This window comes from Heterodontus francisci, chromosome 5 (assembly GCF_036365525.1).
Source record: "Heterodontus francisci isolate sHetFra1 chromosome 5, sHetFra1.hap1, whole genome shotgun sequence".
NCBI lineage: Eukaryota > Metazoa > Chordata > Chondrichthyes > Heterodontiformes > Heterodontidae > Heterodontus > Heterodontus francisci.
Window position 1 is genome coordinate 81,970,404 of NC_090375.1, and position 24,326 is coordinate 81,994,729.

Sequence of the window (24,326 nt, forward strand, 5' to 3'; positions counted from 1 at the left end):
ATCCTGAAAAGTGTGAGGTAATGCATTTTGGGAGGACTAACAAGGGAATACACAATGGATGGTAGGACCCGAGGAAGTACAGAAAGTCAGAAGGACCTTGGTGTACTTGTCCATAGATCATTGAAGGCAACCGCACAGGTAGATAAAGATGGTTAGGAAGGAATATAGGATACTTGCCTTTATTAACCGAGGCATAGAATATAAGAGGAGGGAGGTTAGGATGGAGCTGTATAAAACGCTAGTTCGGCCACAGCTGGAGTATTGTGTACAGTTCTGGTCACCACACGATAGGAAGGATGTGATTGCACTGGAGAGGGTGCAGAGGAGATTCACCAGGGTGTTGCCTGGGCTGGAGCATTTCAGCTATGAAGAGAGACTGAAAAGGCTAGGGCGGTTTTCCTTGGAGCAGAGAAGGCTGAGGGGGTGGGGGGGGGGACATGATTGAGGTGTACAAGATTATGAGGGGCATTGATAGGTTAGATAGGAAGACACTTTTCCCTTAGCAGAGGGGTCAAGAACCAGGGGGCATAGATTTAAGGTAAGGGGCAGGAGATTTAGGGGGGATTTGAGGAAACATTTTTTCACCCAGAGGGTGGTTGGAATCTGGAACGCACTGCCTGAAGAGGTGGTAGAGGCAGGAACCCTCACAACATTTAAGAAGTATTTAGATGAGCACGTGAAACGCCATAGCATACAAGGCCACGGGCCAAGTGCAGGAATATGGGATTAGAATAGTTGGGTGCTGTATGGCCGGCACAGACACAATGGACCGAAGGACCTGTTTCTGTGCTGTATAACTCTATGACTCTATATCACCATTCCTTCACTGTCGCTCAGTCAAAATCCTGGAACTCCCATCCTAACAGCACTGTGGGTGTACCTACACCCCAAGGACTGCAGTGGTTCAAGAAGGCAGTTCACCACTACTTTCTCAAGGGCAATTAGGGATGGGCTATAAATGCTGGCATAGCCAGCGACACCCACATCCCATGAATGATTTTTTTTAAAAAACGTATTCTTTTCTGTCTCATCTAAACCATGGAGTCCCGCATTTTGATCAATTTCTAGAAAGTGACCTTCCGGCTCTTCCCCTCGTGTCAGTTTCCCCATCCCTGAGGCTAGCTTCTCCAGTTCCTCGGAAGTCAAAGGAACTACAAATTCCTTTTCTAAATCCACCAAACCCTGTTGACCTCTGGATGGAAGTCTATACCTCTTCTGGTGTATAGGGGTCATTCTACCTAGTCTACTTGTTGGATACCGCGTCATTTTCCCATCCTCATCCAGCCCTATCCACCTTAAATCTTCACCCTCACTATCATCATCTGTCTCCCTGTTGTCTGACCTGGGTTCAAGGCCCTCTCCCCCAGTCAGTCGCAGAGCACAGATGATGCCTCTCTTTTGCTGTAACTTACTTTTTAGACTACCAGTTATTTTGGTACATAACGCATGGCCTACCTTAGTCTTGTGTTCTGACTGCAAAACCCGGTAGACGTCTCTCTCCTTTTCAGCTTCACTACATCTCTGCTTCAACCATCTCTCATCTGCCTTCCTCTTCTCCCTTTCTCTTGATATATCCACACAATGTGCCTTCAGGAACTCCACTTTCCCAGTCCACTGATCTGTCTCCTATGTCTACATTGTTCCTCCCCTCGTTCTTCCCTCTCCTTTTGTCATTGATGCGTTGTCCTGTCAACTACAGCACATCCATCTTCCTTCTCTTTCATTAGTTTACTCAATTCTAACTCCACTTTTCTACACTTTTCCTCCTGCTGCTTACACTTAACCTGATAAGCCAAGAGCCAGACTGCTTTCATTTGACTGAATTTATGTGTGGACCTCTTCATTCACTGTTCTACCTCACCGACAGGGTCGTCCGAAATCTGTATAACCCGGACACACCCTTCCTTAACTGGCAATTTTGCCCCAGTATATTTTGTTACTGCCTCATCCATATTTTGTCTTCAGGCTCCTAACTGGCTCGCCAATAATCTGTAGAATGTGAGAATCTTACTTTTAAGTTCGGAGCCTTACTCTGGACGTGTATGGATGAGACACACTCAGATCAGATTCAATCTGTTTCCACTAAGCATGGGAACTTTTATTGTAAATAACAGTTAAAATACCCCGAATCTCTGAGTTACCCATGCATGGGAGCGGACTACCCTGGCTGGTCACTCCACGTCATTCCCTTTCTCCGCGTCTTCAAGTGATTGACCAGATCAGTCCTACACGACTGCAGTCCTGAGGCTGTGTGATCTCCTTTTAAGCTGATTTTGTTGTGACCCCTGGTGCCAATAATCACAGGGCATATATTGATAAGGTTTGTGCGATCAGTTGAAAAAATTATTTTCACAAGTTAAATCAATCATGTACAGACTACAGACGCTTCTTATCAGCTTTGGTAGTGTGACCCATATCATGGTTCCATCTTGGCTCGTAGTAGCTGCCACACATGCGTGTTCACTGATTAATTCAGTTACCACAAACATTATATGGCAATAAGTGAGCCCATTTATTTGAAACAAGTAGGCACTATAGTTTCTTAAGACTGCAAACATTACACAACACTTATTTACCACAGTCCCCAAAGGCATGATGACAGGTCACAGATCTGAAACGTTAACTCTGTTTCTCTCTCAACAGTTGCTGCTTGACCTGCTGAGTATTTCCAGCACTTCCTGTTTTGTTTCAGATTTCCAGAATCTGCTGTATTTTCCTTTTATTTTAGTCCCCAAAGGCATGTCAATTTCTGAAAACTCGTTAAATCCCCCCACAAATCATAGAATTGAAGAACACATTTCAGAGAAATACACATAAAAATTACATAGAAATTAGGCAGCAAATGTCAGGAAGGATGGGTATTGAACATTTTGACTTACAAATAGTTACCTTTGTAATTATAACAGAACATGCTAGAAAGGATCTGCGAGCAGCAAAGACGAGTGAAGAGTTGAGACAGAATCAGTCTTTTAACCAGTTTTTTTTCTGTGAAGTGGGGCAGGTAGAGAGGGAGAGCACCCTGTGAAAGGGGGTGGGCTGGGAGTGACAATTCAGGTAACTTTTAGGGAAGTTATAATCTGGTTGTTCTGTTGAATATGTAAATTTAAATGCCAGTTATTTTTCCTACTTTAAAAGTAAAAACTTTAATACTTATGATGAAACGAGAGTGTTTTAAAATTAACCATAGCATACCAATTTTTAGTGTACAATTTCAAAATGTTTGGGGGAAAGCATGTCCCTTGACTATTTTAGAAATTTGATCAACAATGGATGGGTGAGGGGGTGGGGGTGGGGCGTGAAGGGGAGACATTTGAAACAAATGTGTACAATTCTAAATTTAAAACCTACATCCCTGAGATTAGATAATTCAGCATTTTATCCAGTCTTGACTCCACCTGATGTCCACTCACATCTATTTATTTATTTAGAGATACAGCACTGAAACAGGCCCTTCGGCCCACCGAGTCTGTGCTGACCAACAACCACCCATTTATACTAACCCTACAGTAATCCCTTATTCCCTATCGCCTAGGGGCAATTTACAATGGCCAATTTACCTATCACCTGCAAGTCTTTTGGATGTGGGAGGAAACCGGAGCACCCGGCGAAAACCCACGCAGACACAGGGAGAACTTGCAAACTCCGCACAGGCAGTACCCAGAATTGAACCCGGGTCCCTGGAGCTGTGAGGCTGCGGTGCTAACCACTGCACCACTGTGCCGCAACAGTTGTTGTTAGATGGTAGTTTGAAGCAGTAGCATGTTCAATTTTCCACCTCCTAATCTTAGCGCTCATTTTACTGCCCTTGCCCAGATCAGCTAATACAACACATACTGGAGATTGAGCCTGGGACCATCCTGGTCTGTTTAAATGATCTACCCATACTAACATACAAAACGTCACGACAGGAAATGATCACTGGTTTATCTAGCCTGTTGCATATAGTTGTGATGCCTTATGCATCACATTAAGAGACTCCATACCCCTTAAGGTGCTGCATACTGTCCTCAGAGAGGCATAAAACCAGATCAAAAATCCAAGGCCAATTAGAGGGAAAATTCTAGCAAATTCTTGATTACTTTTGGCAATTGTAACTAGTCCAGGAGATTACAGTGACAATGACATATACTATTTGGAACCTACCTCTTGCATGATGTGATCAGTGGGTTAGGCAACTGGATCATTAGGGAAGCACTTTTTTTTTGTTCTTGGGATGTGAGCATCACTGGCAAGACCAGCATTTGTTGCCCATCCCTAATTGCCCTTGAGAAGGTGGTGGTGAGCCACATTCTTGAACTGCTCCAGTCCATATGGTGTAGGTACACCCAAGGCGCTGTTAGGGAGGGAGTTCCAGAATTTTGACCCAACAGTGAAGGAACAGCAATACAGTTTCAAGTCAGGATGTTGTGTGACTTGGTGGGGAATTTACAGTTGGTGGTGTTCCCACACATCTGCTGCCCTCGTCCTTCTAGGTGGAAGAGGTTTCAGGTTTGGATGGTTCTGTCGAAGGAGCCTTGGTAAGTTGCTGCAGTGCATCTTGTAGATGGTACACACTGCTGCCAGTGGTGGAGGGAGTGAATGTTTATGGTGGTGAATGGGGTGCCAATCCAGCAGGCTGCTTTGTCCTGGATGGTGTCAAGCTTCCTGGTTGTTATTGGAGCTGAAATCATCCAGGCAAGTGCAGAGTATTCCATCATACCTCTGACTTTTCTCTTGTAGATGGCTTTGGGGAATCAGATGGTGAGTTACTTGCCACAGAATTCCCAGCCTCTGGCCTGCTCTTATAGCCACAGTATTTATATGGCTGATCCAGTTAAGTTTCTGGTCAATGGTAACCCCCAGGATGTTGATGGTGGGGGAATTCAGCAATGATAATGCCATTGAATGTCAAGGGGTAATGATTAGATTCTTGTTGGAGATGGTCATCGCCTGGCACTTTTGTGTCACTTATCAACCCAAGTTGAGTGTTGTTCAAGTCTTGCTGCATGTGGGCATGGACTGCTTCAATATCTGAGGAGCTGTGAATGGTACTGAACACTGTACAATCATCAGCAAACATCTCCACTTCTGACCTTGTGTTGGAGGGAACGTCATTGATGAAGCAGCTGAAGATGGTTGGGCCTAGGACACTACCCTGAGGAACTCCTGCAGCGATGTGCTGGGGCTGAGATGATTGACCTCCAACAACCACAACCATCTTTCTTTGTGCTAGGTATGACTCCAACCAGTGGAGAGTTTTCCCTTGATTCCCATTGACTTCAATTTTGCTAGGGCTCCTTGATGCAACACTCGGTCAAATGCTGTCTTGGTATCAAGGGCAGTCACTTTCACCTCAGCTCTTGAATTCAGCTCTTTTGTGCACGTTTGGACCAAGGCTGTATTGAGGTCTGGAGCTGAATTACCCTGGCGGAAGCCAAACTGAGCATCAGTGAGCAGATTGTTACTGAGTAAGTGGCACTTGATAGCAATATTGATGACATGTTCTATCACTTTGCTGATGATTGAGAGTAAACTGATGTGATGGTAATTGGCCAGATTGGATCTGTCCTGTTTTTTGTGGACAGGAATTTTTCACATTGTCAGGTAGATGCCAGTGTTGTAGCTGCACTGGAACAGCTTGGTTAGGGGTGGGCTAGTTCTGCATCACAGGTCTTCAGTACTACAGTTGGGATGTTGTCAGTGTCCATAATCTTTGCTGTATCCTGTGCCTTCGGTCACATCTTAATATCCCGTGGAGTGAATCGAATTGTCTGTAGACTGGCTACTGTTATGGTGGGGACCTCAGGAGGAGCCAAGATGGATCATCCACTTGGCACTTTGGGCTGAAGATGGTTGCAGATTCTTCAGCCTTGTCTTTTGCACTAACGTTTTTTTATTGCTTTGTCATAGAACTTGATAATAACTGTAAGAAAGCAAAGCATTTGTAAACAATTATATTCACCTCGCAGAAATGTCATTTGTTACCAATATATTGTATTTGCATCTTGATTTAAAAAGTCTCCAGTTTCTGCATTTAGTCAGTCACAAAGAACAAATAATATCACCACACTAATTACCTTCCCTTTTTTAATAGATTTCTATTTTTAATACCACCAATAAAAAAACAAGCAAAAATTTGTTTTTGTGACATCGCAGTTGTTGTGATATCAAAATAATTTTTATAATTCTCAATGTGTATGGATAGAATTATGTTACATGCAGATTAACAATTTTTGCCTTAATTTCTTTTTTTTTACTTTCTTTTTGAATCTTTAATAAACAGACAGGCTGCAATTGCTGAAAAAAGTGAGTGTTACATTCTCAGATATTTTATAAATATATCATTAATATTGTTATGTAGTTAAATTGCAGTTTTAATAAATGGATTGTTGAGGTGACTGATAAAGTTCTACTTAAAATTGTCATTCTTTTATGAGGGTATATAAATTCTTTTTTTTCTCGCAAAACACCACAATTTTGCTGGACCATTCATAGGAACATGAAGAGGTCAAGAGACTGCTCCATGATTCAATTAGACCAGTTTAACTACATATATACAGCTCTGCAATTTCTTTCTGAGATGCTTACACAGGAGCGTAAGAATATACTGTAATTGACTTATCCTTTAATTTTTCACAGTCCCACATTGGAAAAGCACCTAATTCCCACCTGGGCTCTCCCAAAGTGACACAGTAAAGAGTGGGAATTAAACTTGCATCTTCCACTGTCTGGTGCTGACCATGCTGGGTTACTATGGCACTCGTAACTGTGTCATTTTTGTATCAGGAGATTTGCACTTTGAAATATAACTTCATGTTGTAATGTCTAAGAGAATTTGATGCTTTTTTTCTCTATTAGATCGTGCTCGTGTTATCGGAGGTTTGCCTGATGTTGTTACAATCCAAGAAGGAAAGGTAAATAAAGCAGAAAATGCTGGAAATACAACATCTGCAATATTTAGCTTTTGGTTTAAGGCTGCCTGGCAAGTATGATGCTGTCGTTCTATATTTTAACTCTGGCCTTTCAGAATAATATAAAACAAAACAATCTGAGAGCAGACATTTTGCATTACTATTTTCGCAATTATTAATACAAATCAAACTTATCATAGAAGATATTTAACCTCTTTAGTTTTTCAATGATCAACAGAAGAACCATAAGATCTCATTACAAAAAACTGATCCTTGTTTAACTGGGTTGAACCACACACTAAAATAAATGATATGTTTTTAGAGTTTGAAGTAATGAAATTTTACTGTGTAATGATTCCTTTTGGGCGTTTTAAGAAAAATTATTAATTTGTTTTTATTTCTTTTTAGTCACTTAACCTTACTTGTAATGTCTGGGGAGATCCTGTTCCTACAGTTTCCTGGGTGAAGAATGACAGAGAGCTGCTGGGAGATGCTCACATGATACTGAAGTTTGAATCGGGAAAATTTGCTTCCTTCACCATCACCGATGTCAGAACCACAGACTCTGGCAAATACAGCATCCTCGTAAAAAACAAATATGGCACTGAAACGGGCGATTTTACTGTAAGTGTGTTCATCCCCGAGGATGAAGAAGAACAAGTTGAACAAAATAAAACAGTAAAGAAAAAGTGAGGCAATTGTATTGAGGAAGATAAGAGAAAGCAAGCAAGTTCAGGCTCACATATATTATCAGCAGTGTGTAAGTTTTGATGTGGAGGTTAGTTTATTGTTACTTGAAGAATGAAGGTGAGACTGGAGGAATGATTTTCAAGCAGCAGTTTTTAAGACTTTCATTGCCCTACTAAACTAGTCACTGAGTGCATCTGAAGCATTGAATTAGAGAAGTAGAATTCCTATAGATAAGCTGTTAGCCAGTTGTTTCTTTTTGTGTCCCAACTTTCAATGTGAACACCAAATGATGTTGATGCTGTAATGAATAAAATCCAATAGCAATACATGAATAAATGGTGCACATATCCTTCACACTTACCTACACCTTGTTCCACTGTCTTCTTTCAAGGAATGTTGTCACATTTGTTCACCACTTCTTTCTAATTCATCTGCTCCTATGTTGCATTTAAAGTTGCAATATCTCTTGCCCAACTCAACTTTATCCATTGAAATTAATGCTCATACATTGCCAGGCCCACATTGGAATTAATCTTGTATGGTTGCTATTCAAGGGTAAGGTCTTTAACCTCTTTGTAGTACTATAATACAATAGAATCTGTCTCACCTGTCTCTTGACAGCACTAATTTAGAAGAATTGAAGTCACTACTCCACCATCTTTGATGCAGTTCTTTGTGATTGGATTTGCAAGTTCTGCAGTATGTTGTAACACTAGAGCTCCAGAATTAGTTTCTGCAGATGGCTTACTGAGTGACTTTAAAAACCACCCAGAGCTCGACTACTGCAACAAATTATACATAACTGTTACAAGAAGATTAACTCATGCAAGCCAGTGATAGAGATTCACATATGCTAATTGATTCCAGATTTCAGCAATAAATTAATACCAATGCCCAAAACAGACATTGTAATTTTAACATGTTCAACATGGGAGCAGCAATGTGCACTATGGATTAACTCTTATTTGTCACTGGTAATTCTTTGTATGAATAAAGTTAAGCAATGGTATTTAAATGCCAGTGGTTTCATGTGGTAAATGTGGTTTAGCCTTCTTGCATGGGTGTTCTATGTATTCATACTGAATTGTGAGTATTCCTTTGTGCCATGGTGACAGCTTAGCTTTAAAATTTCAAGAGAGGAAACATTGGTGGTTATTATAGTAACTCACTTCTTGATTATTAAAACTGTTATCAACTGCACTCCTATTACTACAACAATGATTTATTCCTGCCAGAGTAAAGCACAGGTGTTCCTTAGTGTGAAAAGCATACTAAACTCACCCTTTATTGGTTATGAAACACAAGCACCTCATTGGCACTTTCACATACATGCACTAATATTTCTTTATTGTTCATAGGGGAAACTTCAAATCACATGATAGTGAATGTGAACCAAGTATAGGATGTCGAAAGTAATTTTTGTCAAAATTTAGAAAAGTTAATTAAGGGAATAAGGCAGTGATAGTGGTAGCTCTTATATTGATTTGCGTTAATTAACCTCTACAAGAATCATTAGTAAAAAGTAAACAGTAAATTTCAAAGTTATACCAAGGAATAATTATATAATACATGAGATCTTGGGAAACTGTTGTTACTGTGAGGCGTGATGATGAGATCAGGCAGAATTGACATTGGTCTACCCTGCTGTATTTAAGTCATGAAAACTAGGTGCAATAAGATGTGATTGCATTCGTTAATGGACACGACCCAACTACAGGACTGCTTTTATGAGAACAGAGTTACCTTTATTTATTCACAATAGTCATTTAGCATTAATGGCCAGAAATTGCTGGAAAAATAATGGTGAATTCACAGTGCAATATCCAACTATTTGTGGCAAGAAGAGATACGAATTGCCACAAATTGCTGGACAACTTGCCCTTAGCCTTGTAAAATCAGGGCCTTGCCGTCAATCTCCCCATGAGTATCAAGAAATTGCTGGTAACCATGAAGGGATTTTTTGGTAGACATTTAGTCTTGGTATTTTATGTTGCAAGTTCCCTCGTAATGTGATTTATGGTCCTGACAAGCCACACGACTTTGGAGAAGAATTGAAACCGTGGAGGCTCATTATTGCAAGTAGTAAATTGTTCCTAGAGATTGTTAAAAGTTAGCATTTTTACATCTTTTTTGTTTGTTATCCTTTCTATCTCCTTTTTTCTATTTCTCTTAATCCAATCTTCCTTTCCCTCCCTTTGTTTCTCTTTATCTAATTTGATTCTAATTCACCTTAGTTACTTCTCCATTATTCACTCTATTTTTTTCTATGTCCTTAAATTTCATTGGTTAAGGAGATAGACCATTGGAACTGATGTTCAGGAGGTCCCAGATGCACTGTTGACCTCACCACACTGTTAGCAATTTGCATTTTGGCACAAAAGTAATACAACCTGAAAAGTGAGGGTAAAAATCCAGTTCACATCACTCACTGTGAGGTGCACTGCTCCAGCAATTTCTGGGTCAACATTTACATATACTTACTTCAGATTCCTATTGTAATTTCATGTCTCAGTGGAAATTCATCATTGCCAATGTGAACATGTTCACCTCCTTAAAATAAGCAATTGTTTACAAACAAATTTTTGGGCCATTTTTCAGCATTTGGCCATATTGGCAGGAGCAGTAGGTGGCGTGATTACACTGCCTGCTCAATACGTGTAGACAGAGGCCTAAACCATTTTCAAATTTGGGCCTTGCTTGCATTGGATCGGCAAGCTTGATGAGTGCTGATCAGTAGCTTGCTGGTCCAAGGGAGATGGGAAATCCAGTGACTCCAAAGCAGGACAGAGCCGGAAAATAAACCATAAATGAGAGTCCATTGCAATTCCTACATTACAATAGTGGCCACACTTCAAAAGTACTTCATGGGCTGTGAAGTGGTTTGGGATATCCCAAGGTCATACAAGATGCTATAAAATACAAGATTTCCTTTTCTTTCACTAAGCAGTCGGTGGCAGGTCACAGTCTTTTTGTGGGGTGTTTCTGCTCCCTGTGGCCCCACAAAATTGCATTTTTAGTGGCTGTTTTGTGAGTGGCCTCCAATGGTACTTTTAAAGAACACTGGTTAGGACACTAAGGCCAAGTACCAATAAGTGGAGCATGTGCAGTGCACAATCCATCCACTTGTACTGAAAATTACAAACAGGGTCCTACAACCAGCACAGGATTCTGATTTGTATAGTCAAGTATGCCTGCATCTGTTTCGGTCAGGAGTGCTGGTCACTCATTTGCTGGGTGCCTGAAAATCATATTGGGCTAGCACGAGGCAGTCAGGGGCTGCCGTTGCTCTCTTTATACTGCAAAATGAGACAAGGGGCAGTTGAAAATCATCCCCACTGTGTCAGGTTACTAGTGCTCCACAATAGTAAAACCATACTGCAAGGACCATTAAAAGAAAATAATTCTGTAAATATTAATGTTGCTAAATTTATTGGTTTACTTTTGTTCCATAAAATTGTCCAGCAGCAAGAATCCATTGGCTTTGTGGTTGAACCCAGCAGACTTATAACAGAACTACTTCTCTGCTGAGATTAGGTGGTAGATTTCAACTTTGGGGGTGGGGGAGGTGGTGCTATAAAAGCCGTGGTATTGGATGGGTCCCCGTTATACACTCTGCCTGATTTTCTTTTCTGTTAAAGTCAGTTGAAGAAATTTCAACTCCTTCCAGAAAGAACAGGAGTTAAAATCCAAGATTTATGTCCCACCACGGGGCTAGTTTTGTGGGTGATTGAGGTAGGTCAGACGGGAACTGCATGAATATATCCAAATCACTTAGGGCCTCTATGCAATTTTAACTGTCTACTGAGCCTAAAACCTGCCAGACACCCAGGGGAGGACCTGTGAGGTACATGTACAACTTATCTTTGTGGAGCCCTGAGGGAGTAGGAGTACTTTTCTGGGTCCCACAAAGAAACTACTGAGCCAAGCTCCTGCCCCCTTTCCACTTGCAAAACTCCCTGAAAACCTTCCTCCCCCAACGACTTACCTGACTGCCAACCTGGTGAACTCCATGCCACCTGATTTTTGTAGACTTAAAGCTGGTGAGCTGCCTCTGGACATCCATTTCGGGCACACAACTGGCCAATGGAATGTCAATAAGGCCTGGTACTTAACAAGGAGCAGGCCTCCGCCATAGGTCTTGGGTGGGTGGCCACTGAATCCTGCCATCTTCCTGCTCAGGAGTTAAAATTCCCATTTGGGGACTGGAAAATCCAAGCAGGATGTACAACAGATGGCCAATCTAATGCCACTAGATTTTCACTCCCGTCGATGTTGAAAATTATGATGTTGATCAATAATGAATGGTTGGCAATATGTGAACTATCCAGAATATTCCATCAGTCATTAGCTAGAAACACTGTAGCTGAATCTAATTGATGGAATCAGGGAAGAAATAGCTACGTATTGCAACCTTTGCATTGTACAGAGATCCAAATAGTTAAGTCTGTAATGAGTCCCACTGGAAAATGAAATATTATTAACCTGGCTATGTCATCCTGATTTCTATGTTTATATTGGGTCTGATGTTTACAAGGAAGGTACAAGTGAGGCAAAAAACAGGCAAAGAATCTGGCAAGGCCAGGAACGCAGAGATCCTCACAAAAGTAATGGCAGGATTGCACTAACATCTTTTAGCTCCGTTTCATGCCCAACAGCCAGCCAACTGGACAGCCTGGCCTATGGGAAGAAGCAAACACCAGCAGTGGGAGGCTGCAGCCGGAGATCTGTGGGGATGGTCCCTGTCAATTGGGATGCCAGAGAGACCCAGCAATCTGGAGGATGGGGGAGGTCTGCATTTGGGGCCGAGGGCAGCACTCCTGTTCCTCCTGGCCCACAAGGTGTGCTTGAAAGAGGCAACACCTTGTGGAGCTGGTAGTTTCCATCTCACTTTCACTGCTGGGTTTCTAGCCCCTGAGAAACTGGTGCAGCAACAATCAATTTTAAATCAAGCTCCTATTTACACTGTGGGAGCCCTATTTAAATATGTGAATTAGTGTTCCACCTCTCCATGATGGGACACTTGGATGCTCTGATATGCATCGCATACGGAACTTTTTAACACCCATCCTGATCCTCTCCTGCTTGTGTGGAGGTTAGTACAAAGCCATTGTTTTAGGTAGATGTAACAAACTTATTCTTATCTGTGTGCATAAACTGAATTCAAATCGCAAGACTTCCATAACTAAGAAAACAATCTATTGGTAGTATAACCAAGGTGATTCTGTGAAGTGTTCTCCTATGATTTTTTTCAGTGCACTTCAGTATACAAATATAGACAGAGGGATGCACATTGGAATAAAGGAAACCAGGCTTTCTTCACCAAGGGATACCTGAAGTGAATAGCATGCTGGAGACGTTAGCAAGGTTCATTGCATACAATGACTGGAAGAACAATACTCTGTCATTCTTTTTATAGAAAAAATTTTAAAAGCTTGGTGGTACATTCACCAATCTGTGAAAAAGACAAAGCAGCAGAGCACATCAGAAGAGAAGAGTTTAAAAAGAGCGTGGGAACCAACAGCAGAGACACAGCAGCAGACCACACCGGGAGAGAGGAATTTAAAAAGAGCGCGGGAAATACTGGCAGAGACACAGCAGCAGAGACGCATTGGGAGAGAGGAGTTTAATAGTGGTAAGGTAGATCAGTTTTGGTAAGAGCAGATTTCCACATCTCCACATTTCCAACAGCAAAGCATGCAATCAGAAAGAAAACTTGAGGTGTGACATCACAGGAAAACAGGTAGATGACTGGCTGGGTAAGGCTTTGAAACTACAAACAGTGCGAAAGGGGAGAGAGAGCGGCAAGGCACAGAGAGTTAGTCGGTGAGTATCTGGTGGGTATTTTCTTACTTTCTTATTTTCTTTTTTCTGCTGATTTTTATTTTTTCTCCTACATTTAAGTCAATCTACTAAGCAGAAGCTAAAATACCAGTAGGTGGTTACTTGTTTGCTCGCTCTATTTATAACCATTTGATTTTGTTTATTTAATGTCCAATTTTAGTGCAGTAAATAAATAATTTGAGGCATGGTACGCTGCTCACACCCGTCGAATGCACATCCTGTGCCATGTGGGGATTCCAGGACCCTACCCATGTCCTGGACAACTACACGTGCAGAAAGTGCCACCAAATGCAAAAACTCGAGTGTTGAATCTTGGAACTCAAGGAGCAGCTGGTGTCACTGAGGTGCAGTCATGAGGATGAGAGATACGTGCAAAGCATGTTTCAGGAGGTGGTCACCCCGCAGCTTAAGAAAGTGCAGGTAGAGACGGACTGGGTGGCTGCCAGACAGACAAGAAGGGCAAGGCAGATAGAGCAGGAGCCTCAGAGGGCATCCCACTTTCTAACTGGTATTCAGTTCTAAGTACCAATGGGAAAGAGGGTTCCTCTGGAGAGTGCAGTGAGAGTCATGACTAGAGCACCATGGGTGGCTCAGCTGTTCAGGGAGGGAGGAGAAAAGACAGAAGAGCAATAGTGGTAGGGGATTCTATAGTTAGGGGAACAGACAGGTGTGATTCCAGGATGGTTTGTTGTGATAAAGGAATAGCAATAATCATAGGTGATCTTAATCTACATATAAACTGGAAAAATCAGATTGGCAATAGTAGCCTGGATGAGAAGTTCGTAGAATGCTTTCAAGATAGTTTCTTAGAGCAGCACGTTCTGGAACCAACCAAAGAGCAGATTATATTAGACTTGGTATTGTGTAATGTAACAGGATTAATTAATGACCTGAGTAAAGGCACCTCTAGGTAGCAGTGACCACAATATGATTGAATTTTACATCCAGTTTGAAAGAGAGAGGAATGGTCTAAGACTAGTATTTTAAACTTTAACTATGAAAGCTGAACTAGCTGAAGTGAACTGGGTTACTAGGCTAGGAGATAGATCAACTGAGAAGCAGTGGCAGACATTTAAGGGGATTTTTCAGAATACTCAGAATAAGTATATTCCTACTATACAGAAAAATTCTAAGGGGAGGACCCAACATCTGTGGGTAACTAAAGAAGTTAAGGAAATCATCAAACTTAAAGAAAAAGCATATAATTATGCAAGGATGAGTGGCAGGTCAGATGATTGGTCAGAATATGAAGAACGGCAGAGAAAGACTAAAAGGTTAATCAGGAGAAAGAAATTAGAGTATGAGAGGAAGCTAGCTAGAAATGTAACAACAGACAGCAAGAGTTTCTACAGGTATTTAAAAGGGAAAAGAGTAAGTAAAGTGAGTATTGGTCCTCTAGAGAGTGAGAATGGGGAGCTAATAGTAGATGATAAAGAAATGGCGGATGAAATGAACAAATATTTTGCTTCTGTCTTCACTATAGAGGATACAAACAAATTCCAGTAATAGCTGTAAATCAGGAGGAGGTGGAAGGAAGAGAGGAACTTGGTGAAATTACAATCACTAGGGAAGCGGTACTGACCAAATTAATGGAGCTATGGGCTAAAAAGTCCCTGGGTCCTGATGGGCTTCATCCTAGTGTCTTAAAAGAGGTGGCTAATGAGGTAGTAGGTGCAATGGTGTAAATTTTTCCAAATTTGGTGGATTCTGGAAAGGTTCCATCAGACTAGAAAGTAGCAAATATAACCCCTCTATTCAAGAAGGGGGGAGGCAGAAACCAGGTAACTACAGGCCAGCTAGCTTGACGTCTGTCATGAGGAAGGTGTTAGAATCGATTATTAAGGAGGCTATAGCTGGGCACTTAGAAAAATTCAAGGTAATCGGGAATAGTCAGTATGGTTTTGTGAAAGTGAAATCATGTTTAACCAATTTATTGGAGTTCTTTGAAGGAGTATCATGCGCTGTGGATAAAAGGTAGACCGTTGACGTACTGTACTTGGATTTCCAGAAGGCACTTGACAAGGTGCCACATAAAAGGTTATTGTGCAAAGTAGGAGCTATTGGTGTAGGGGGTAACATATTAGCATGGATAGAAGATTGGCTGACTGGCAGAAAACAGAGAGTATGCATAAATGGGTCCTTTTTTGATTGGCAGGATGTGACGAGCGGGAGTCCCACAGGGGTCTGTGCTGGGCCTCAACATTTTACAATTTATATCAATGACAGATGAGGGGAGCGATGGCATGGTAGCTAAATTTGCAGATGATACAAAGATCGGTAGGAAAGTATGTTGTGTAGAGGCCATTAGGAGGTTGCAGACTGATATAGATAGGTTGAGTGAGTGGGCAAAAATCTGGCAGATGGAGTACAATGTGGGAAAATATGAAGTTGTTCAATTCAGCAGGAAGAATTAAAAAACAGAGTATTTCTTAAATGGCGAATGACTGCAGAATTCCAAGGTGCAGAGTGATCTAGGTGTTCTAGTGCATGAGTCACTTGCAGGTACAGCAAGGAATGCTATCCTTTATTACAAGAGGAATTGAAATTAAAAGTAAGGATGTTATGCTTCAGATATACAGGGCATTGGTGAGACCACATTTCGAATACTGTGTGCCGTTTTGGTCTCTTTATTTAAGGAAGGATGTGAATGTGTTGGAGATGGTTATGAGGAAAGGTTGGACAGACTGGGCTCGTTCACACTGGAGTTTAGAAGAGTGAGGGGAGACTTGATTGAAGTTTATAAGATCCTGAACGGTCTTGACAAGATGGATGTGGAAAGGATGTTTCCTCTTGTGGGTGAGTCCAGAACTAGGGGACACTGTTTTAAAATTAGGGGTCGCCCTTTTAGGACAGAGACGAGGAGAAATATTTCCTCTCAGAGGGTTGTGCAATTTTGGAATTCTCTGCCTTAGAAGGTGGTGGAGACGGGTCATTGAATATTTTTAAGGCGGAGGTGGATAGATTCTTGTTAGGCAAGGAAATCAAAGGTTATCGGGGATTGATGGGTGTGGAATTCAAGACAGAAACAGATCAGCCATGATCTTATTAAATGGCAGAGCAGGCTTGACGGGCTGAATGGCCTCCTTCTGCTCCTAATTTGTATGGTCGTATGTTCCCTGGTGCACGGGTCATGGATATCATCGAGCGGCTACAGAGCATTCTGGAGGGCGAGGACGCACAGCCAGAAGTCGTGGTCCACATTGGAACTGACAATATAGGTGAAAAAAGAGATGAAGTCCTGCAGACTGAGTTTAGGGAGTTAGGAAAGAGATTAGCAAGCAGGACCTCAAAGATGGTAATCTCCAGATTTTTCCAAAGGCCACATGCTAGTGAGTATAGAAATAGGAGAATAGACCAGATGAATGCATGGCTGGAGAGATGGTTCAGGAGGAAGGACTTTAGATTTCTGGGGCATTGGGACTGATTCTGGGGAAGTTGGGACCTGTACAAGCCTGGACTGTTTACACCTGAACAGGACTGGGATGGATATCCTTGCAGGAAGGTTTGCTAGTGCTGTTGGGGTTGGTTTAAACTAGATTGACAGGAGGATGGGAACCTGAGGACAGTTTCAGATCGAACAAATTCAGAGCAAGGAACGGGAGACAGAAAATTAGGGAGTAACTTTGAAAGACAGAAGAAGCAAAGGTTAAAAAATGTACAGCACAGGAATTTGGCAGTATGAAAAGGTATTTATTCAAATGCAAGGAGTATAGCAAATAAAGCTTTTCCCAAATGAACCAATGTCCATAATGCTAAAATACAGGTCCTCAAGAAAAATATTTTTTAAAAATAGAAGTAGTTTCCTAAGACCTCCATCCTTGGAGGAATGAAACGCCCTTTTTAAATGCATTTCATTACATAGTATGGAAAAAAACAGATGATGAAGAATATTAAAACACATTTATACACTCATCCTCATTCCCTCATTACCTTTAACCAATACGGTTCTGCTTTGTACCATTTTTGCACTCAGATAACTCAAAGTAAAGTTAAATTCTAGACAAAGCATTAACAAGTACATTGTTTTTCCCCGCAATGGATAATCTTTAAGTGATAAGGTTGCAATCATAAACGCCATCAAAATAGTCTGGCATTCTGGTTTTTGAATTTTTCCACAATGGCTAGGGGGTTATGATCAGTATATACCAGTGCCTCTCTGTGATCGTGGTAGACACAGACTTCAAAATGCTTAAGAGCTAGTAATAAGCCCAGGGTTTCTTTATTCACTGTTGAGTATCTCTTTTGGTGTTGGTTTAGCTTTTTGGAAAAGTGTCCCACTGGCCTTCCTATGTCCGATTTATTGTCTTGTAACAGGACTGCACCAATGTCCAGGTCACTAGCATCAATTGCTACCTTGAAGGGCTTAATGAAATTTGGGGCAGCCAACACTGGTTCATTCATCAAAATGACTTTCAGCCTCTCAAAAGATGCTTGGCACTCCACTGACTACACTACCTTAGTTTTATTTTATTGAAGCAAATCAGTCAGTAGAGCAGCTATAGTACTAAAATTTGGTACAAACTTGTGGTAGAAACCACACATCCCCAAAAACCTCATGATTTCTCTCTTAGTCTTAGGGGTAGGGAACTCCACCAATGCTTGTACTTTTGCTGTTCTTGACAACACGTGACCTTGCCCTATTATATGTCCAAAGTAGGTTACCCTCGCTTTTGCAAATTCACTTTTGGCAAGGTTTATCACTAAATCAGCCGACTGTAATTTTAGTTTCTAGAGCTTCCAAGTGTCACTGTATACCAGCACATCATCAAGGCATACTACACAGTTAGGAACACTGGCTACCACTTGGATCATTAGTCTCTGAACAGTGGCTGGGGCATTTTTTAGCCTGAATACCATCATTCAGCATTGGAAAAGACCATCTGGTGCAACAAAGGCCAATATTTCTTTAGCTCAGGGTGTTAAAGGAACCTGCCAGTATTCCTCTAACAAATTTATTTTTGTAAGAAATGTGGCATTGTCAATACAGTCTTCCAAGCAAGGAATTGGGTAGGAGTCTGCCTTTGTTACTGCATTAACCATTCTGTAGTCTGTGCAGAATCTAGCTGAACCATCAGGTTTAGGCATTAACACGACTGGGGAACTCCAGCTGCTTTGAATAGGTTCAGTTAGGTGTTTTTCCAGCATGTATTGGCTTTCTGCTTTCATCTGGGCTTGTTTCTCTGGACTTAAACAATAAGGATGCTGTTTTATAAGAAAGGATTCCCCTACATCCACATCATGTATGGCTAAGGTTGTACATCCTGGCTTGTCCCTACAGACTCCTTTAAATGCTGTGAATAGCCTTATTAGGTCTTCTCATTGTTCTGCATCTAAATATGAAAGCATAGTGTCTAATCTCACGAACAATTCAATATTAGCTAACCGGATAGTAGGAGGCTCAATTTGAGAATTGTCTAGGCCTCCTTCTGCCTCATCCTCACTATTCCTTTCATCCTTCCCTGTCCTTACTACCTGGCATACCTCCCGGCAATGATATTGTTTCAACATATTGATGTGACACAGCTGATTCTTTTTCCAGCGATCCAGGATGTTAATCAAATATTCTACCAATTCTTTTGACCACTTTATGTGGACCACTGAACTGTGCTTTCAGTGGTTCACCCTGTAAAGACAGTAATACCCCCTGGTTGAAATGTTTGGGTCTTGGCATGCTTGTCTGCCCATCTCTTCATGGTTGTTTGGGAAGCTTTCAGATGCTCCTGAAACACTTTGCAGGCTCTGGTGAGCTGCTCCCAGAACACGGATACATAATAGAACACAAAAGATTCATCCCTCTGTTCTAAAAATTTTCTTTGATTAGTTTTAGAGGACATCTTACCTCATGTCCATAAACTAATTCAAAAGGAGAAAACCGTTAGACGCATTAGGTGAATCCCTAGTAACAAACAAAAGAAATTCTAGCCCTTTATCTCAGTCATTTGGATATTCATGACAGTATGCCCTGATCATCATTTTGAGGGTCTGATGGTACTGTTCTAAAGCCCCTTGTGCGGTGGGTGGTATGCTGACGACTTTAACTGTGTTATACCCAAATTACCCATAACTTCCTGAAAAATTTTAGACATAAAATTGGAACCTTGATCCAACTGAATCTCAACTGGTAATCCATATCTAGCGGAGAACTGGGTTAATTTCTCTGTCACTACCTTAATAAAAATTGTTCTCAAGGGAATGGCCTCTGGAAACTGAGTAGCCATATCCATGATAGTGAGTGTATACTGGTGACCCGGTTTTATTTCCAGTAAAGGCCCTACACAGTCTACCAACACCCGACGAAAAGATTCACCAAAAACTGGTATGGGAATTAGAGGCGCCGGTTTTATGGCCGGTTGCAGTTTTCCCACAATCTGGCACGTATAGCATATTTTACAAAACTGCACCACGTCGTTGGAAAGACCTGGCCAGTAAAAATGTTGACTGATACATGATTGGGTCTTCCGGATCTCCACATGTCCCACAATAGGAATTTCATGGGCTGTCCTTAATATTTCCCAGTGATACTTGGATGGTACCACTGTCTGGTTTACAACCGTCCATTCTTCGTCCACAGGTCTGTGAGGAGGTCTCCACTTCCTCATCAGAATCCTATTTTTAATATAGTAGCCTTTGCCTCAGCTTCAGTTAGAGCTGATTGCGCCACTTTACTTAACTCTGGATTGGCTTGCTGAGCCTTGATCAGAGAAGACTTCTGAACTATCCTTCGGATTATCAAATCCCCAAAGAAAGTTTCAGATATGCGGCTATTTGTCTGTGGTGCCAATTTTGACTCTGACAATGAAACTTGTTTAGCCATTGCTTGGGTCACTACACATAGAACCATTGAACCATAGCAAAGTTACGGCACAGAAGGAGGCCATTCAGCCTATCGTGTCTTCACCAACTGAAAAAACTAGCCGCCCAATCTAATCCCACTTCCAGCACCTGAAGGAAAAATTCTTGGAACCTTATCTGCAACTGTTCTGTCTCGTTGACTTCACGTGGTCTTTCTGTGACTACTGGAGAAGCTACTACCTTCGCTCCAGCCAAATTATTCCCCAGGAGTTGGTCAACTCCATCTATAGACAAACTTTGAACAACTCCTAGGTTTACCTGCCTCATTTGAGGGATATGGAGTTACTTTTTCTTGTGCCAAGAATTCCCTATAACTCTCAGGTATCTTATTCATGTCCCCCACATTCACAGCGGTTTTTGTACTTGGCCTTACAGCTGCAGACAGAGCTACAGCCAGATCTGTTTTACTCTCGGTCAGGGCCCCTTTCTCTGCATTGGCCTTGTGCACCCCAATAAGTCCCATGGGTTTACTTCGCAACTTCCAGCATTCTGCACGAAAGTGTCCCACCTTGTGTCAATGGAAACACTTAGGCTTTTGAACCTCACTTCCACCATCATCATCTTCCTTTCTGGCCTCAGGAGGAGATCCTGGGGAATTCCCAGCTATCCCTTCTTGCCCCTGGCTACTTACCTCCCTTTCACCCTCCCACATTCTATCCTTTCGGGTTTGTGGGGTAATGGACAAAGGGTTTGGACTTGTAATCATCAGCAATCTCAGCTGCCTGCCTGGTGTTGAAACCTTCTGGTTCTCTACATGGGTTCTTACTAACGGAGGGAGTGAATTTTAAAATTCTTCCAGGAGAATTATTTCCCTAAGTTTCTCATATGTGGCCTCTACCTTTCCTGCCTGCAACCAACGATCAAAATTAATTTGCTTTATCCTCTCAAATTCTGTATACGTCTGCCCAGGCTGTCTCCGGAGATTCTTAAATTTCTGCCCATAAGTTTCAGGGACTAACTCATAAGCAGCAAGAATAGCCTTTTTTGCCATCTCATAATCTGCAGAAGCCTCCTCAGAAAGTATGGCATAAACTTCATGAGCTCTGCTCATCAATCTGCTTTGCATAAGTGGTATCCGGTTTTCCTTGGCCACTTCATCTGTTTGGCTATATTTTCAAAAGAAATGGAAAATGCCTCTACGTCCCTTTCCTCAAACTGCAAGAGGACTTGCACAAATTTAAACAGCTCTCCACTGGGTCCTGGGCTAGGGTCAGTTTTTTCCTCACAAAAGTTTTCACTGGAGTCAAGGCCACCTTTTTGTCTAAGTTCCAGCAATTTAAATTTGAATTCCCTTCCTTCTCTTTCTGTTTCTATTTTTTTCTCTTTCTCTTTCCTGCCACTCTGCTTGCTCCCTTTGAAATTGTAATTCAAGTTTTCTCATTTCTCCTTCCTGTTCAAGTTGCTTCAACTGCAACTGTATTTTAGCTAACTCAACTGAATTATCACCTGGATCACTTTCAAATGCTGTGCTATTACTTCAATTATGTCCGCTTTCTTAGCTCCTGGTTTTAACTCAAACTCCAATTTTGCTGCCAATGCTATTAGCCTAAACCTAAGTTTCTCAAATCACTCAGGTATAAGTCCTCCTTCTCCAGAAAGGTCGTAGCAACTGAAAAATCTATTCCGGTAATGTAAACTTCACTCTGATGCACAAGAAACCTGGTTTTTCCTTTTCCTCTTTTCAATTACCCCACTTACAATTGCACACCATTGACTTTGGGTTATCCCACACAGAGCCCCCAATTATATGTTATGACTGAGGTGGGAGGAGTGCACTGTCTTTTTTAGTTCCACTTCTCCATAGGTCACAACATATTTCTAATGATTTACCCAGTTACTGATACAGTCAATCATATACTCTTTATCCCAGAAGAAAATACACCAACCAGGTTTCTTTAATAAACAACAAAATTATCAGTTTATTATAAAACAAGACTTAGCCAGTCACAAAGCAAAGCATTAACACACAGATTGAAATATGAAAGTTTCCTTTTTAAATACCCAACACACACACTCACACACACTGGGTAAAGAACAAAAAAAGAAATTTTCTCTGCAGAGGTCCTTTACAAAAAAAAGATGAAAAAGAATACTTTGGCCAAATATTTGTTCATTCTTGGAGAAAAAGGATGAGATATGTTGTGCCCCAAATGGCATGCAATCTGGCATCCGAGCACACGAAGATGGGTCACTGCAATCTTTTCTGGAGCAGTTCTTTTCAGGCAGCATTGAGAATTAATCTGGCAGGCCTTGCAGGAACATCTCAGGAGAAATGCAGCATCAGGGGTTTTAGCTCTCACACACTGGATTCGCAGTTTTTTTTTTCAAAGAGGAGAGAACGAGGAGCTGGGTGTTTTGCAACAGGCTACAAACCCAACTGCTTTCAACACAATTCACACTCTAACTGAACCAAAACAATATCCCAAAAGCGAAACCCTCTGACCACTATAAATTTTGACATCTCACTGTTCTTTAAACAGCCCCCACAAGTCACTAAGGTTTCTGTTGTTTATTGAGCTTACGGCATTTTTTTTATTCCTTCATGGGATGTGGGCATCGCTAGCTAGGACAGCATTTATTGCCCATCCCTAATTGTCCTTGAGAAGGTTTGTTTTCAAACAAGACCGCTCAGTGACCCTTGTAAAAAACACATTCATTTCAGTTTTCCCAAATGAACCAATGTTCATAATCTTAAAATATGAGTCCTCAAGAAAAATATTTTTAAAAAGAGTTCTCGGTGGGCTGAAGGGCCTGTTTCAGTGCTGTATCTATCTCTCAAAACACTTTCATAACAATATTACATTTGGTTCCCACATTCAAATCATTGATATAGATTGTGAATAGCTGGGGGCCAAACTATGAGGATTAAACCAGTTATACTTGGCACTTATTCATTTAGCAATAATATCAGGGGGTGATCCTACAACCCAACAGTCCAGGTATGAAGTGACTCTTGCAGGAAGTGCATCCTAGGAAATCACAGGTGCCCAGGGTATGATGCTCTGCCCATTAAAATTAAATGCAACTGCGAATCCAAGATGCAATTCCCGAATGTCATCCCCTATTTAGAATGTTAGATCACAAAATGACTCCTTATATTCTATGTGTTTATCATCTACATCGAGAAAATGCAATAGGAAGGTCTAGCAAGCTGATAGTAATGCCAAACTGACATTGGTAACTAATTGATGTCATGCTGACCTGCTGCTTACATGAACATGTGTGGCTTATTTGTTACATTTAAGTTACCAGAGTCGAGATTCTTTTGGACTAAGACCAAGGTTACAGAGAAGACAAGAAAAATACTTTTATTGGCTACAATCTACTTTTTCTTGGGATCCATAAATAATTCCGGTGCACCTGAGGACCAGTGGAATACTGTCCCAATATTCAGGAAAGAAGTGAGGCATAAATGGTGTTTGTCTTGGGAAAATGCTCAAGATTATTAAATAGGATGCTATCAATTTCAGTCTAAAGTGGGTGAAATTCAACATCAATGGGGACACAAAACTGCCTTCAATGGAATAGAAAATCAGGCAGGCGACCAATTCTCTATCATCTGTTTTGCGTCACTACCAAAGTTGAATTTCATTGACAGTGTAATGTCCATAAGGAGTAATAAATCATGACTTACAAGTGGATTATTTAGTGAAGTAACTAGTGAATGAAGACTATAAACACAACTATCTGCATTTGACACAGACAGTCAGTAATTTCAAGTCAGAATCCGCTTGTCCATGGTTGCAGTTGAAAATTGGCGCTGTTCCCAGCTACCCACTTGGGGACTGATTTTCAGCCTTAAGCATACTAGAAAATGTAATATCCGCATTGCTGCTATGCGTAGACTTTCTACAAACTGTGGATAGAAAATGTTAATGTGCATCAGATATCCTAATGAATGCAAACTAACAGCACTATTGGATAAATTTTCTGAGGTCCACTAATGTTGCAGAGCTCGTTTGACCAGGAGCATGGGTTATGAAATGGGCTGCACAGCATGACGGGAAAATTGTAGGTACCGTGCTGTCAATTTTCTATGCTCCCAGTGTATGA

General features: G+C 41.3%; 1 protein-coding gene across 1 annotated transcript in view; it reads left to right on the forward strand.

Annotated features, from left to right (window-relative positions):
- Positions 1–24,326, forward strand: part of myom1b (myomesin 1b) — a 223,288-nt gene that overhangs the window by 179,098 nt on the left and 19,864 nt on the right. The window contains exons 36-38 of the mRNA XM_068030846.1: positions 6,263–6,285; positions 6,838–6,893; positions 7,299–7,514. Of these exons, the coding sequence (XP_067886947.1) occupies positions 6,263–6,285; positions 6,838–6,893; positions 7,299–7,514 (295 nt within the window). The remainder of the gene's footprint in view (positions 1–6,262; positions 6,286–6,837; positions 6,894–7,298; positions 7,515–24,326) is intronic.